The sequence below is a fragment of the Cryptomeria japonica genome, chromosome 10, assembly GCF_030272615.1.
Source record: "Cryptomeria japonica chromosome 10, Sugi_1.0, whole genome shotgun sequence".
Classification (NCBI taxonomy): domain Eukaryota; kingdom Viridiplantae; phylum Streptophyta; class Pinopsida; order Cupressales; family Cupressaceae; genus Cryptomeria; species Cryptomeria japonica.
In genome coordinates, this window is record NC_081414.1 from 629,009,847 (window position 1) to 629,027,087 (window position 17,241).

At 38.6% G+C, this 17,241-nt stretch overlaps 1 protein-coding gene across 3 annotated transcripts in view; it reads left to right on the plus strand.

Moving 5' to 3' along the window:
• The window catches only part of LOC131036149 (uncharacterized), a 157,443-nt gene that overhangs the window by 33,267 nt on the left and 106,935 nt on the right, over positions 1 to 17,241 (plus strand). For all 3 annotated transcript variants that reach the window (XM_057967962.2, XM_057967963.2, XM_057967961.2), the window contains exon 2: positions 7,114 to 7,208. In XM_057967962.2, coding sequence (XP_057823945.1) covers positions 7,114 to 7,208 — 95 coding nt within the window. The remainder of the gene's footprint in view (positions 1 to 7,113; positions 7,209 to 17,241) is intronic.

Sequence of the window (17,241 nt, forward strand, 5' to 3'; positions counted from 1 at the left end):
GGTGGAATTAGGAACCTTCTTCAATGCCAGGAGGCGTGGAATAGTCTTGTCTTGAATAGGCCGGAATTCTTCCCAAACTCCCTCCAAATACTGGATTCTGAATACGAGTGTTGTTGTCTTATCATATGCATGGACAAACTGAGTAAGGAAATCATCTGCCTGCTTTCTTGTGCTTTCAATCCACTTTTCCACCTCTGAGTGTGTACCTCTCGCTACCTCACAGTGTGAATGTATTCCATGGTCAACTGCAATAGGGGAAATAAGGGTGGGATCTCCATGCCTTGTCCCTGCGATATACTCTCTGAGTCTAATATTTTCTTCTATGTACCTTCCATTCTCCGAAACCGCTCTGTCTGACCTTGCATTGATTGACTGGAGGTTGTCACCAATCTCCTGGAATTCCAGCTCTGTGGATGTACAACCAAGGGCGACTGAAGTGATCTGGAAATCCATAGGAGTAGCAATGTCCGCTGTCACACCTGCAATAGGAATAGCAATCTGCGCAATCCGCATTCCTCTCATCTCTAGCTATGTGCGACAAAATCTCCGCTCTCTTGGGCTCCTTCTTAGCACTCCTAGCTAGGTAGTCATCAATATCATCAATAGGCTGTACCTCTATCATTTGTTTACTTTTCTCCATGCTTCTCCTCAGCCATTTAGGAATAGCGGCCATTTCCATACCATCATCAAGACATACTTCTCGATCAAGTCCTTTCAATGCCGAAATAACATCATCATTATCATCAAGATTACTCCTGGTCCAATCATATACTTCATTTCCCAAGCTAACTTCCAAAAGGACAGTAGGGGATTCCGACTGATCATTATTCTCATCAGGAGGTGTAGATGTCGCTGTGGCATGGAATTCCTAAATATTCTCTGGTAGTATCACTGTGTTGGAACACTGCTGAGTCTCCTTATTTTGTTTTGTTACTTCAATCACTTCGATTGATGAGACACTAGGAGGGGGTGAAGGAATGATAAGTGGAGTGATAGTCTTCTGTTTCTTCTTCACCTCCTCAATCTTCTTCCCTCTGGCCTTGACTTCTCCAGGCGTGTTCTTCCTTCTCTTGGGAGCTTGACTCTCTTTGTCTACATGAATCCTGACATCACTGACAATCCTCTGATCGTCCTCGGAAGTAGACTCTTCCGGCTTCATCCTTTCATAAGTGAAGGGAACACCCATGTCAACTAATTTATTCATTTGTATATCCACCCATAGGCGAGAGAAATTCAAGACCTCTCTCATCAATATATTCAGGTCAATCTCTTCTAACTCTGACCAATTAGGCAATAGGATTGCCTTCTTCATTTCACTCTCATACTGTGGATGTTTATGATCTCTATCATCTAATACCTGATCAGGAATGAGGAAAAGTCCACACTTCCTCATGAAATCCACTGACATTCTGGACCACATTCTTCTCTTCATTGCTTGCTCGTCCATCAGGTTAGCCCAATAATCTTCTATGTCAATCTTATGAGTGAACTTCTCTCCTCTGATCCTTCCGACCTTCTTGTCTGGATCGAATCTTTCTCTCTTCTTATATGTAGCAAATCGATAGAATGCAAGCTCCTCATCTGCAGTGCTGGCGGCTATGGCGGATTGGCAAACTTTCGACGTCTTCCCAACTGAAATAGGGAATGTCATTCCTGTTCTGTGCTTCTCTCTCTGGATAACATCGAACTCTAGAAGCTGTCTCACCACTTCCAACAATATCATTCTGTCGGTAGGATACCTAGGAAGTCTGTAGGGTTCAGATTGAAACCCATGAATCCTGAGGTATGTGAAAGTGGGGAACTGCATATACCACGATCCATATCTTTCTATTAACTCTGTTGCCTCCTTGGACAATCTTCTGTGGATTCCGCCTTGCAGCATCCGTGTGATGTACATAGTGAATGCATCATTCACTCTCTTATAGTCTTCAATTCTGTGCATACTCAGCTGGGGGTAGCATTCATAACTCTTAAATTGTCCTTGCCCATTCCCAACTTCACCTTTGCATATTAATCCTCTGTATGAAACAAATCGTGCAAGCAGGTACACCAGGTAGGAAGTCATGGTGAATGACTTGGACCGCTCTACATTCCTCAGCTGGAAATCCAGATTGTCACTTATAATCTTGGACCAATTCACTAGTGTTCCTCTAAGACAATCCTGGATGAGGTAGAACATCCATCCATCAAATATCGCTCCCTGCGGCATCCCCATCACTCTGTTGAGTAGGAATATCAAATCACTATATTCCTCCTTGAAATCTATGCACATAAGTGTCTTGGGAGCCTTGGAATGATGAGACCTAGGCTCAATCATCCACTCTTTGTTAATTAAATTCTTACATACACCCATCTTCTTTGTGTATCTGTCTGCATAATCCTCCTTGGTCACATCCTTCATGTCTGTTCCACGTGGAATTCCGAACACCTCAGCAATGGCATCCTCAGCAAGGTAGGCGATGACAACGCCTTTAGGACTCTTGATCATTCTTGTGAGAAGATCGTAACATCGTGCACATTCTAGGATCAGCTCACTGCACTGTATGGACTGTGGAAATCCAGCGGCATGGAAAATGCCACTCTTCATAATATTCGCATATGCTGGGGAAGGAACCTGATCTCTGACTCCGAACATCCGACGTTGCATCTGGTCGAAGTCCAGGAAATGCATATTTGTATCAGCGATCTCCTTCCATCTGGATGAAATCTTAAACTCTGGATAAAATCCAGTCTCCAGCGTCTTCAACAGTTTTTTTCTTTCCTTGTATCCTGACTTTGACATCGCACCTGTACGAAGCTCGAAGTTAGACTTAGGAAAATATTCGTAATAAAATTCTTGACTATCTTAAGATTTAGTTAATTCAGAGCATGGAGTCAGGAAAATAATCCATACACTTGGTAAATTTTAGCAATTAAGTTCAAAGTGTGACAACACTAAGGCATGGAAGCCTTCCATAAAATTCATTTATACCTCCTTACGCTTAGAAAATATGCAAGCTAAAGTGCAAAGGAGTATACTGGATTGATGATGACTAAGGAAAAGTGTGAAAGGTTGTGTTTTCACACAATGAATGTTTGAAGACACCTTCCGCAGTCAACAATGGAGGTCAAAATTCTAAAGACAACTTGAAAATCAGACTTTTAAAACATGTTGTAATCTTCAAAATGTGCATAATCTTGATAAAAATCAGTTCTAATGATCAAAACAATTATTTTCTGGAATGTAAGTATGGCTGGTAAAATTTAGTTTTCTGAGGACAAGTCTGAAAATCGGATACTTCAGACTTACCAGCACCTTGCAAAGTGGTTTAAATCCCTGAAAATGATGAAAAATTGCTAAGGAAACAACCCCAAGCAAATTCACCAAAATTGGTTAGGTGGCTGGAAATGAAAATTTCTGAGGACAATCGCCTAACAATGGAGTTTCAGACTTGCAACAGCGATAAAATGGTCTGAAAAATGCACAGAAAACTCCATAAAACACCTCCAAATGCTAAATGTTTAAGTTGGAATTGGCTGGGCAATAAAAACTTAAGTCTGAAAATTAATGGCAGCCATTAATGGAGGTCAAAATCTGAAGCAAACCTCAGATCTGAAGCGAATCAACAGGCTGGAAATGATGGCAGCCAACAAGAATGCACGAAAATCATCAAAATGCGGCACCGAATCACCTCCTTAGCAAAATCAAATTTTCCCAACTATGGCGCCAAACTGAAATCTGAAGATTGATGTCAATGGCAGCCTTGATCTGTAGTAGCAAGGATGGCACCAATTTGGAAAAAATCGCCCAAGTTGGGATTGGATACCCCAAACACAAAAAATTGCCTTAGCAAAAATCGAAATTTTCAGAATTCTGAAAAATGTTGTTAATGGCAGCAATCTGCAGCAATGAAGGTTTGAACAGCAAGCAAAAATGGTGGAGGAAAAATCGCCGAAGTCTCCAAACATGAAATTGCCAACTTTCACCAAAAAATGCTGAAGTTTGAAAAAATCGCCAAACTTAGCAAAATCGAAATTCTGAAACTGGTCTTTAATGGCAGCCAAGAGGAATAAATCAGCAAGTTGGAAAAAATGGAGGAAAATAAATCCTCAATCCCACACTTCACAAAAACGCCTTGCTAAAAATTTGCCCAACTTGGAGAAAAATCGTTTTCATGGAGACACCTGGTAGAAATAATAATAAAATAATGCTGAAGTTTCTCTCATATACTAGCTTTCACCTCTCACTTTCACCACACAAGCAATGTGGGATAAATCACTTGTAGAAATACTTGTTTGGTGAAAACCTAACTTGCTTCTAGAAGGTTCAAACATTTAATAATTATTGCAAGTTATTAAATTTGCTTTCAAATTTTAAATAATCATCAATAATTATTTAAAAGCAATTAAAAATGGGGCTTATTTATTAAAATATTGCAAATTAAATCCAAAATAAGCCTCCAAGGGAAAATCGATATCAGCTGGGATTGAAAATCCCTTTAAAAATCACTTAAGTGTCAAAATTTACTCCATAAGGGAAATTCGATGTGAGTTTGGACAAAAATCCAGACAAAAATGCACTCAATTTGCAAAAATCACCCCTTAGGGGAAATTCGATGTGTGTCTGGACAAAAATCCACACTCAAAACTCTCTTAACTTGGAAAGATACCTCCCTGGTGGAAATTCGACCTCAGTCTGGATAAAAATCTGGACTCAAAACTCTTCAAAAATATTCCCAGTGGAAAATTGATTCCTGTCTGGATGAAAATCCGGACAAAAATCCTTACAAATGCTCTCAGGGGAAATTCGATCCCTGTCTGGATAAAAATCTGGACAAAAATCCTCACTTAGTTGTCACAAAAATCCTGGTGGAAAATCGACCCAGGCATGGAATTATCCTTGCACTCCAGTCCGCACTCCTGGTGGAAAATAGATGGCAGTCTGGATAAATCCTGACACTTAGCCAAATTTTAACACTTCCAAGGGAAAATCGACCCAGGTATGGATAAACAGTGGGGGAAATTAGTGGCGAGTATGGATTCTAGGGGAAACCCATGTGTAGTATGGATTTTGAGTGGGGGAATGGGTTGGGTAGTCTGGAATGTGAGGGGAAAAGCACCTCTAGCATGGAATTTGACCCTTTAACCCTTGGAATATGAATTTCCCTTAGGATTTTATCATTTTAACCACTCAAGATCACTCAGCGACTTTAAATTTAACTGGACTTGGACTAATTTTCCAAAAATATGAGCAAAACGCTAGGAAAATATTGGAATAAAGTACTAAACCAACTTAAATATTACCTTAGGAGCGAGAAAACAACTCCAAAAGGTTTGTGAATACCTTGGCACTTTAAAATCACTTGATGCGCGTGTTTAAAAACACGTTAACGTTCAAAAAAGGTTTACACTTAGCAAAACTTAGGATCATTAAAATATCAACTTTTGCAACTTGATCCTATAACTTCAAAAACCCTAGACGACACTAGGCATGATCAAAACTCCGAGACTTGGGCATGGGAAACACAAAATTGCCCACTAAGTAGCCAAAACCCTAACCTAACAACGCAAAAAGCCAGCAAAGAGGGGGTCCCCGTTAGCAATGGGGCGATGTGTGAAAAGGTCACAACAGAATGTAACTCGAATGCTTTTCTCTTCTCGTGGCACCATTCTTCCAAGGTGGTTAAGGAATCAAGTCAAGGAGTCAACTATTAGCTACTCTTAAATACGGCGCCTGCTCAACAAGGACTAATTGCAAGTCAAGAAGTCAAGTGTAATCCTAACACATGGCATGCAAGATTCTCTTCTCAAAGTAACTTCACACATCAGTGCCTCAATGAGGGTCAAAGACATGTAAATGAAGGTCTAACGTGCAAATTGAATAGACAATAGGCAAGTGGCCCACCATCCCAAATGGCCTTATGAGGGTTTGTGACCCTTAACTTGCATAGGTTTTCATAAGAAATTGAAGAAAGTGGCAAATGGGCTGTCTATAGATAAGGGCTAAGGTTTGCAAGGAACCTACAAAGAAAATAATGTCAATACATAGGAAAATAAGAGAAAGAGAATGCTTGTTTATTAAGTTTGTGGTGCCAGTTCAAGGAGGTGATACTGCCAATAGAGCATAAACTCTAATTACAATATCCAGATTCATATATGAGAAAGGAGGTTCTTGACATTGCCCCTCCTTCAAAAAAAGCTGTCCTCAAAGCATGAGATGTGGAAAATGTGACAAAATGGTTGCTGACTCCCTAATTGCATCTTCAGGTTGCATTCCTTCCCTTTGCACCAGAACCTCCTTGATGGTACAAGTGTGAAGTTGCCTAACATGGGTATCTAAGATCACTGCTGGTTTCAAAAAACATGGAAGACTCACTTTTTGTACTCTCTGCATGAGAAAGCTATTTACTGTAATTATTAATAGGGGTTCTTAATTCCTCTAGCTTTAGGCATGGCATGGAGAGACTCTATTGTGCCTGACCAACATGATTTTGTGCCTTTTATTCCTTCACAAGATGCACTTTGCATTGGGTTACATTGTAAAAGCTTATGCTTCTACACTTCTGAAACCCAAAGAATGGTTTCTCTTGTTCTTGTGCCAAAATGATGGCGGAAATCAAAATAGTTTAGAGTATAACATTACAATAGTTAAGAGACCTCAAAATATCAGTTTTTTGTATTATGTTTTGTATTTCTATCCTAATCATTCTTTGAAATAGGGGCTAGCAGCAGCTATTTTATAAACCAAAATGATGGTAGCTCCAGAGGAAATGAATTAACATTTATTAAACATTTTCCAAGGTCAGAATATAATCATAAAAATATAGAATAGATTGTGCCATACACAGACCTCCTCAAATTGCATAATATGGGGAGTTTATTGAATATCATCTATTGTATACTGTATAACTTATTAATTTTTGTCCAGCTTGTATGCTTTGATATCTATATTTATTAGGACTCTTAAATTAGTCTACTGTTGAAATAGGATAAACATTGAGTGCCTGCAAGGTTCAAATTCACAGGATTACAAATTTCTCATTAAAGCTGTACAAGTTATGACATGTTCTACAGTTCTACTATGCCTCTTGGTGGTGACAATTAATGTTCCATCTGATTGCACCTCTTTTGCAGGGTATTAGAAAGATGGATTGGCCCATTTTAGAACGTTGGGATGTGCCCTGGGATTGGAAAGCAACGTTGTTTACTATAATGGCAAGTGGACTGAGGTGCTTTCTGGGCCTGCCTTGGAAAAAAAAGATTACACTGAATTTCAAATAGTTTGCATTGCAAGTGTATTTTAGTCTTCTTATGGGAATTTAGAAAAACAGCGGTGCTTGTTCTCTAAGTAGAGATTTCGTTTTCAAATTATTTCATTTTACTTTCCTTGGATTTAAATTATCCTTTTCCAACATGGTCAAATGGTTTGTTAATACATGCTACTGATTTGGATTTCAATCTGCTTATACAAAATTGGGATAAAATTGTTTAACAGACCTAAAATCTGGCATACATGTCAGTTCTTTTTTAGAATTATGTAATGTCCCCTTTGTAAGAGACATTAGTTTTGCCCTAGATTTGCCCTAGATATGATTTTTAACCAATAGGAAGAGGGTTAGAGGGAAAGTATGTTTATCTCTTTAGGAATAAAGACCTGCAAAACAAAGTTAGGAAACATTCTACAAATCATGCTACATAAATAAGTAATGATAACAACAACTATAACCAAGTTAAAAAAATGATTGAAAATAAAGAGAGAACGAAGTAAGCACACATTCGATTGTTAATACAGAAGTTAGAAACATGAACCGTGATTTACTAATGGTTCATACTGCTACTTGGCTACTAATGAAGCCTCAAGCATAGTAAGCTATTATGGATGCTTGATAGGGTGTCTTGATCAACTGTTCCCCCTTATCAAGTCCAACCGGATAGGGTGGCTTATCAAACCGTTACCCCTATTATACCATCCATGATAGGGTATCTTATGATTTATCAAACTGTTCCCCCTATCTTTCCATATACGATAGGGTGTCTTGATAAACCATTCCCCCTATCTTTCCACATATGATAGGGTGTCTTCTCAAACCGTTCCCCCTATCTTTCCACGCATGATAGGGTGTTTTATTAAACCATTCCCCTATCTTTCCATATATGCTAGGGTGTCTTGATAAACCGTTCCCCCTATTTTTCAGTATCATAATCAGCATAGATTGATTTACAGTGCTCAGATTTTAAGTTACAGTATTCAGATTATCACAGAATACCTATAATCAGGTTACAATATTCAGATTATTACAGAATTCCCATAATCAGATCTATGTTCAGAACATGTATAAACAATATTATCAGCAGCATATAACTTGTCATAATATGCAGAAGTATGTCCAGAACATGTATATACAATATTAACTGCAGCATAACTTGTCATAAATATGCAGAAGTATGTCCAGAATGTGTATAAATAATATTAACAGCAGCATAACTTCATATGCAGAAGTATATATATAGTGACATTATGCTATATTGGATAATTGTAAGCAGCAGTACATTAATCTGGAGAATGAAGATATAAACATTATTACTATTTATGTAGATCACACCACCAAACAGATTATATAATCACACAACTAGGTGTCAAAATTGCTGTAGTTATCCCGTCTATCCTCTAATGGTTGAATGATTGACGAATAATTGATTGATTGAATGAATTCCTTTGATTATATGATTTGAGGTAGTGATGAGTGATAATGTAGTGAAGGCTGGTTTGATATATTGGTGAATGATGATTGAATGTATGCTGATTTGATAGGAGAATTTGCTGCTTGATTGTTGCTTGATTGGAATAATTGGGATGATGATTGATAAGTGATCATTGAATAATTGGAATGATCTCTTTTATACTTCATTGGTAAAGGGTCACCACCTTTCATAAGACTTGGGTCATGTTGATGTTTGTTTTATCATCTACCAAACATTAGAATAGGATACTTGAAGGTATTCTACCCTCTCCTAAAAAATCACTACTGATTCCAAGGTCTTTATGTGAAAACGAGCGACTTTAGTGAAATAGCTTCTTGGGTAGTGTATGCTGAAAATCTCAAGGGGGACTTACATTAACAATTGTCTATTGAACTGCTGGACTTAGACGGATTTAGCAATTTTAGGCTCTTCCTTTTTTTTTGGGATTTTCTGGGATTTAGACTTTCAAAAAGGATAAAAGAGATAGGGTTCAGGAAGGCTAATCTAATCCTACGAACTCCGGAGACAGTATCAATTGGGTGTTCTTGGGAAACCAAACTTTGCTTCGCCACACTAAGGACAACTACACAAAGCCGGTGCAATCTTCAATGGGTTGTGCTTATGATCGAAATGTTGGGATGCCAGAGGATGGGCTCAGACTAAATTTGCACGGTGAAATGGAAATCATCCATTCACCAAAAGTATGAGCGGAGATACACCATCAATTAACACGTATCAAATCCTTCATTCAAATTAACAACAATGGAAGCAAATCTAGATTAATTTTAACTAAGTGTTGAGGAAATTGAAACCATGCAAATAATTCAAACAATAGGGATTACAAAGCCTTAAGAGAAAGCGCACATGCAATATATTATTTGGAAATGACCTTACGCAACAATATGTCAAAAACCTCACTCTCCAAATGAGAGGAGGTAGCCTTACATAGTTTTTCAAAAATAAATGAACGATCGAGATCAAATAGTGATCAAGGGCCCAGATTGAAAACTACAAACCCTAATTAGGGTTTCCCAAAGCACTATCAGCTTGAATGAATAAGAAAGTGACATGTGGCACAACTGCTAATCTCACTGAGGTGAGTGTCCTGTTTCCTCTTTCGCAGATTCGATGTACTTGGACACAATAAGCCTAACCTCCTCCATAGTGACACTTGGCAAGCTGCCAATCTGGAAGTCGATGATATCCACATCATCTGTACATGTGGCGAGGATGCTTTCCCACTCAACTGCTTGAGCAAGAAAGTTCTCATTGATGAAGAGAAAATTGGTAATCTTTGAAAGATCACCCTTGTCAGTCATCCTTGAGTCTTTGAAGAAGCTCGACTGAATCCTGGCTCTCAGGTTTTCTGCCTGCAAATGCTTCTCCCTTATACTCTCCTTTTTCCAGATCTCTGATGCTACATGAAACAACTTATTCAAAATCTCCCTGACACTCTCCTCTGTTTCAAAGCACTTAGTCTCGGATTTCTTCAAAACTTCAATCCGAGTGACCAAAGCATAATACCAGGTGTTGAAATCATACCTATCCCCAGCCTGTATGACACCTGCATCCACCAAACTTCTCTTCGACAAGCCTCGGATAACCTTCAGATGTGGAAGTATTTCATCCTGAATTTCCTCCATGTCTTCCCGATTTGTAGCTAGGTCCTGGATACGGTTGACCAATGAAGAGGCAGACTCGTGTTGATACTAAGTTTTCCACAAATACATCAGCCCGTGCTGAAGCATCTGAAATCCACTCTTTGGCCTGTGTGAATGTGCCCTTCATATCCTCGTAATCCTTCATTGACTCCTGTTGAAGAGGCTGTGGAGGGGTGACCGGTATCTCATGGTTGAGTGGCCCGGTAAGATGGAGAACATACTTCCTCCATTGCTGGTTTTCTTCCTCAACCCCCTTTCTCTTCTCTCTCTCCTAAGCTAAACTCGCCTTGAGGGCATTACAAGAGTCATCGAAGTACTGGACTTCTTGGTCTTGGGTAGGCTTACCCAACTCTATAGTGGTGATCTTATAATCTTCTGGGGCAACATTATCCCTAGTTTTTCCTTCCTTTGGCACCACTATCTGAACTGTCCTGAATCCTGCACTGTCTCTTTGAATCAAAGAGAACTTTCTGGCCGATTTGGGTGGCTTGACTATGACTGGCTCATTCACCTTCTCCAGAAATGCTATTGCGATCTCTTCAGAATGGGCTTCCTTAGGGACCTTAGCCCTTATCCTTTCCCTCATCCAATCAGGAATGGTTGACTGCTCTACGGTATTCTGATCAAACCCATCATCTGCCCTTCCTGGTTCAGTAACTATACCATCCAAGAAGACTAATGGAGATGCAGGCGTTTCAACTTCTATAGCTGTATTTAGAATTTGCTCTCTATCCGGACTTTGGACAACTGCTTTCATTACTTCCTCAATCGAAGGAGAAGGCACTCTCACTTCATTATTAACCTTACACATGTGCATCTCCTACTCCTCAATTGCATTCTGATTAGGCACGACAGATGCGACACTCGGGATGGAATGACCTCCGTTGGATTCCCGTCTCTCCCCTACAACCTTCTTTCCTATGGCCTTTCCAGAGCTTCCAACTAACTCCTTCCTCTTTCGAGACCCAACACTCTCTAGATTCCGAGCATTGCCTGCAAAGATACAAGGGTTGGAGGATAGAGAGTCATCTACTCCCATCAAGTCATAGGTCAGGGTCACACCTTTAGACTTCAATGGTTTCGTCCTTTCAGAGGTCCACCATTTAGAATATTCGACAACTGACTTCATGAGGTCTGCCAAATCTGATCTCTCTCCCTCTGACCAATCTATCGAGGCTAGTGGTTCATTCTTCATCTTTTCAAAGCCTGGCTGCTGAAGCTCAAGGCTGTCTTCTACTTGGTTAGCAACTCTAAAGTCTAAACACCTCCATTGCTCTTACTAGGCTCAAGGGAATCCTTGACCAAAATCTCTTCCTGACCTCGAAACTATTGGCTGCGTTAGCCCAATAATCTTCTAAATCAACCCTATGCTCAAATGTCATCCCTTCGATCCTTTTTATTTTGTGGAACAGATCAAAATTCTTCCTTGCCTTGTATTGATAAAAGGGGTACCAAGCCAGCTCCTTCTCAGCAGTGGCAGCAGCTTGTGACGACGGACATGTTTCCAGTCCATTCCCAATCATGAGAGAGGAGGTGTTAAGATATAGCCCTCGTGAATCTAACTGATGGTAAATCGGTTATTATCTGGAGAGTGATATATTAACAGAGCATACAGTTTGGAAATTAAACATAAACAAACTAATTGTTATGAACGGTTGCCTCCGTAGGGACATGTCCATACGTGGCAACTGCCACATATGGACATGTCCCTACGTAGGCAACCTTTCCTCTTGTATTTAAACCGGATTCAATGATGGAGACGATCAATAACTCACGGCAATCAGTCTTCCAGAATCGCTGTCATTATTCTTCGATCCATATTTCACAACATGGTATCAGAGCCAGCATATTAAGAGAATAAATTAGACAGCCATATTACTCATAAGCATTTATCGGAAGTAAATAACAAATCAACGTAGAGGCTATATACGCAGAGGATATATCCAACTAGAAAATATTCAAAATGTCAAGTAATATGAGTGGAAGATAGACTTGAAGGAGCCTCCAACTTCGTTTCCTGGAAGATACGAATCATTGCCATTCTTGAAGAACTAGAATTAGAGTCTTACATAGAAGAAAATCTAGACATGCCAAATGATGAACCAGAGAAATCTACCTAGAAAAGGCGTAATAATAAAGCAAAGAAAATAATTATTGACTCAGTCAAAGATCATATTCTTCCATCTATAGCCAGACTGCCTAAAGCATATGAAGTATTTAAAACCATTAAAAATACATATGAAGTTAACAATGTGAGCAGAATGTTAACCTTGAAACAACAACTTTTAAACATAAAGATGAATAAAGATGATACAATATCTACATACTTTTCAAGGATATCTGAAGTAAAAGACCAATTACAAACTATTGGAAATGAGGTAGATGATCAAGAAATCTCTCTCATAGCCCTAAGAGGATTACCAATTTCATGGGAATCCTACATTCAATGTATTAGCAGAACACCCCCCTTACCCAAATTTGAACAACTTAAGAATGAGTGCATTCAAGAGGAATCTCGACTAATCTCAAGAGGATTAGGGACAAATAAAGAAGGAGAAATCCAAGCACTTAATACAAATACCTTCAACAAAAAGAAAAAGTTCTCCAAACGGAAGAGAGGAAATAAAAACCACCAGAAAAGAGATATGTCTAAAATTCAGTGTTACAAATGCGACAAATATGGGCACACACACAGGAATTGTCCAGAAAGGAAGAAAACACAAGCTACTCTAGCCGAAGTCAAAGGAGAAAACTCACTTTTCTTCTTAGCCCTATCAAGCGAAATAAATACAAATAAAAACACTTGGATCGTAGACAGTGGAGCATCAAGGCATATAACTGGATTTAGAAATCAGTTTGAAACACTTAACAGGCACTCAAGTGAAGAGGTTACTATTGGAGATAACTCCACATATCCTGTGAAAGGAATTGGGACCTGTACTATCAAACTAAGAAATGGAGTATCTCTACAATTAAAGGATGTTCTGTTTGTACCTGGAATAAAAAGAAATCTAGTCTCAATCTCAGGCCTAGCTGATCAAGGATATCGGGTTACCTTCAATGAAGATAAAGTTCTACTCTGGCCTAAAAATACAAATATCAAAAATGCCATAACAGTAGGTTCAAGAGATGGTAGCCTATACAAACTATGCAGTGATCAAAAGGAAGCACTAAATCTTGAAGTTTCAAATAATAATGAATTATGGCACAAAAGATTAAGACACCTAAGATATAGTGCTCTATCCAACATAAAGAAGATTACTTCAGGACTGCCCCAACTAAAATTTGAACACACAGGCATTTGCAAAGGATGTGCCTTGGGAAAGAATGTGAAAGTTTCTTTTCCCTCAAGCGAGCACAAATCAAAAGTTATTTTAGAACTAATTCACTCAGACCTATGCGGTTCCATGTCAACACCATCCCTAATTGGATCCTTATACTACATAATCTTTGTTGACGACTACTCTCGAAAAACATGGATATATTTTCTAAAGTGCAAAGACTCAAATGAAGTACTATCTAAGTTCAAAGAATTCAAGGCACTAGTAGAAAACTAGTCAGGGAAGAAAATTAAGGTGTTAAGATCTGACAATGGGGGAGAATATACATCTGACAACTTCAAAGACTTTTGTAATTCTGTTGGGATTAAGAGGGAGTATACTGTACCATATAATCCACAACAGAATGGAGTAGCAGAAAGAAAGAACAGAACCATAATTGAAGCAGCAAAAGCCATGATGCATGACCAAAACTTACACACTTCATTCTGGGCAGAAGCTTCAAATACAACAGTCTACATTCAAAACAGATGTCCGCACTCAGTTCTAGAAAACATAACTCCTGAAGAAGCTTTTACAGGGAACAAACCAAACTTAAGTCATTTAAGGATATTTGGCTATCCCATATATATACATGTTCCTAAAGAAAAGAGGACAAAACTAGAACCATCCGGAAAAAGAGGTATCTTCATTGGCTATAGTGAAAATACTAAAGGATATCGCATTTACATTCCAGGGAAAAAATCTGTTGAGATAAGTAGAGATGTAAAGTTTGAAGAAAACACTACACTCAAAGAACCTGAGGATGATAACATTACTAAAGAAGAAGAAGATCACATAACTGAGATTGAGAGGGAGAATATCATAGAAAATTCCAAACCTTCAGACACTGAGAGGGAGGACATCATAAGAGCTTCTGAACCTCTTGTCGATGAAAATATTGAAACACTCAATAAGAAGAAAAGACTTCTATGGGCAAGGAAAATGATTGAAGAGAATAATGTAGAACCAAATGAAATTTCCAAAGAAAATAAGAGAACAAGAACTCTAAAATGTTATGCTGCACTTCTAACCGAATTCACAAATTCTGAACCAACAAATGTCAGAGAAGCCTTATCAAAACAGGCTTGGAAAGATGCTATGGTTGAAGAATATCAATCTATACTAAAGAATGATGTTTGGGATATAGTGCCTAGACTAACAGACAGACAAATCAGTTGTCTCATCCGAGTGGTTATTCAAGATCAAATATGCATCTGATGGTAGCATTGAAAAACATAAAGCTCGCTTTGTGGCTAGGGGATTCTCTCAGAAAGCAGGAATTGATTATGAAGAGACATTTGCCCCAGTTGCCCAGTATACGTCAGTAAGAACAATCATTGCAATTGCAGCATCCAAAGGATGGAAAATTCACCAAATGGACGTAAAGACTGCCTTCCTAAATGGTTCAATTGAAGAAGAAGTATATATAGAACAACTAGAAGGATTCATCATACGTGATAAAAATTGCTATGTTTGTAAACTAAAGAAAGCTCTCTATGGGTTAAAACAAGCACCTAGGGCCTGGTATGCAAGGATAGACAACTATCTCTCCAAACTAGGGTACTCCAAGAACCTAGCAGATCCCAACATCTACTTCAAGGCTTCAAATGACAATATGATTATATTGGTCCTTTACGTGGATGATCTTTTGATAACAGGAGAGGATAATCTCATTGAGAAATGTAAGCAAGATCTGGCAGCAAAATTCGATATGAAGGATCTAGGGCTTCTACATTATTTTCTGGGATTAGAAGTATGGCAGAAGAAAAACTACATCTTCCTAAATCAAGGAAAGTACACCACAGATATTCTAACTAGATTTGGGATGATGGAGTGTAAGCCATTAGCTACACCAATGGAAACTAATTTGCACAAGCTGAAAATTGAGGCAGAAGATTCAGAACCTACAGATCCCACACTCTATAGACAAATCGTCGGTTCACTCATGTATTTGGTAAATACTAGTCCTGATATCTGCTATGCTACAAATGTATTAAGTCACTTCATGTGTGAACCTAAGAAGATACATCTAATGGCTGCTAAACACATTCTAAGATATTTACGAGGCACAATCGGACTTGGCTTAAAGTATGAAAATGTTGAGATTCAACTTGAAGGATATTCTGATTCTGATTGGGCCGGAAGTACCACTGACCGTAAAAGTACTACAGGGTGTTGCTTCAGTCTTGGTTCTGCTATGATATCTTGGTTCAGCAGAAAACAGTCAGCAGTTGCACAAAGCTCCACCGAAGCAGAATATATGGCAGCCTCCATGGGAGCTCGTGAAGCAGTATGGCTAAGAAAGTTATTATTTGGATTATTTGGAAAAACTCTGAATTCAACAATAATTCACTGTGATAATCAGAGCTATATCAAGCTTTCAGTAAATCTAGTTTTTCACAATCGATCCAAACATATTGAGATCCCTTATCACTACATAAGAGATATGGTAGATTGAAACGTCATAAAACTAGTGTACATCAGTACTGAAGAACAAAATGCTGATATCTTGACCAAGCCACTTGCAAGATTGAAGATAGAATACTTCAGAAGTAAACTTGGTATGACTAGATTATAATTGAGATTATTAGGATGAAATTCCTACCATGTGTAATTTGTTCATGAATAAATAAATAAAATGTATATAGCAATATTCTAACTGTGTTCAAGAAGATGACGATCTTCTTATGTTTAAGGTTGCTATTTCAAGGTGACAATCTTGACAATAGTTGACCAAGTGTCAAGATTGACTACATTAAGTTGTTGTCCCGGATTGTGCCGGATATCTTGATCCTAAAGTATGTGATCATCTCATGATTGACTTCTTAAGTGATTGTCCCAGACTGAACAGGATATCATGATATTGAGTTTATTGTCATGACAAGACTATATTAAATGTTGTCCCGAATTGTGTCGGAAGTCATGACAGAATATGCTCCCAAGAAAATTACTTAGATTCACTCTTGCTAAGAGGGAGTGTGAAGATATAGCCCTCGTGAATCTAACTGATAGTAAATCGGTTATTATCTGGAGAGTGATATATTAACAGAGCATACAGTTTGGAAATTAAACATAAACAAACTAATTGTTATGAACGGTTGCCTCCGTAGGGACATGCCACGTATGGACATGTCCCTACGTAGGCAACCTTTCCTCTTGTATTTAAACCGGATTCAATGATGGAGATGATCAATAACTCACGGCAATCAGTCTTCCAGATTCGCTGTCATTATTCTTCGATCCATATTTCACAATAGGAGGTTCCTGCCTTCTTCTGCTTATCTCTTTGAATTGCCATATACCCCTCCAATTTCCTCACAACTTCGAGCAACACAACTCGGTTGGTAGGGTAAGTTGGAAGCTTGTAGGGAGATCCGACGAACCCCTGAATTCTAAGGTAAGTGAACTTTGGGTATTGGATATACCAATATCCAAATCTACTGATGAAGTCCATAAGCTCTTGGGAGAGTCTCTGATGCAGTCCACCTTGCAATGTCTGTGTGATGTGCATGAGAAATGTGTCATTTACCCTTTTAAAA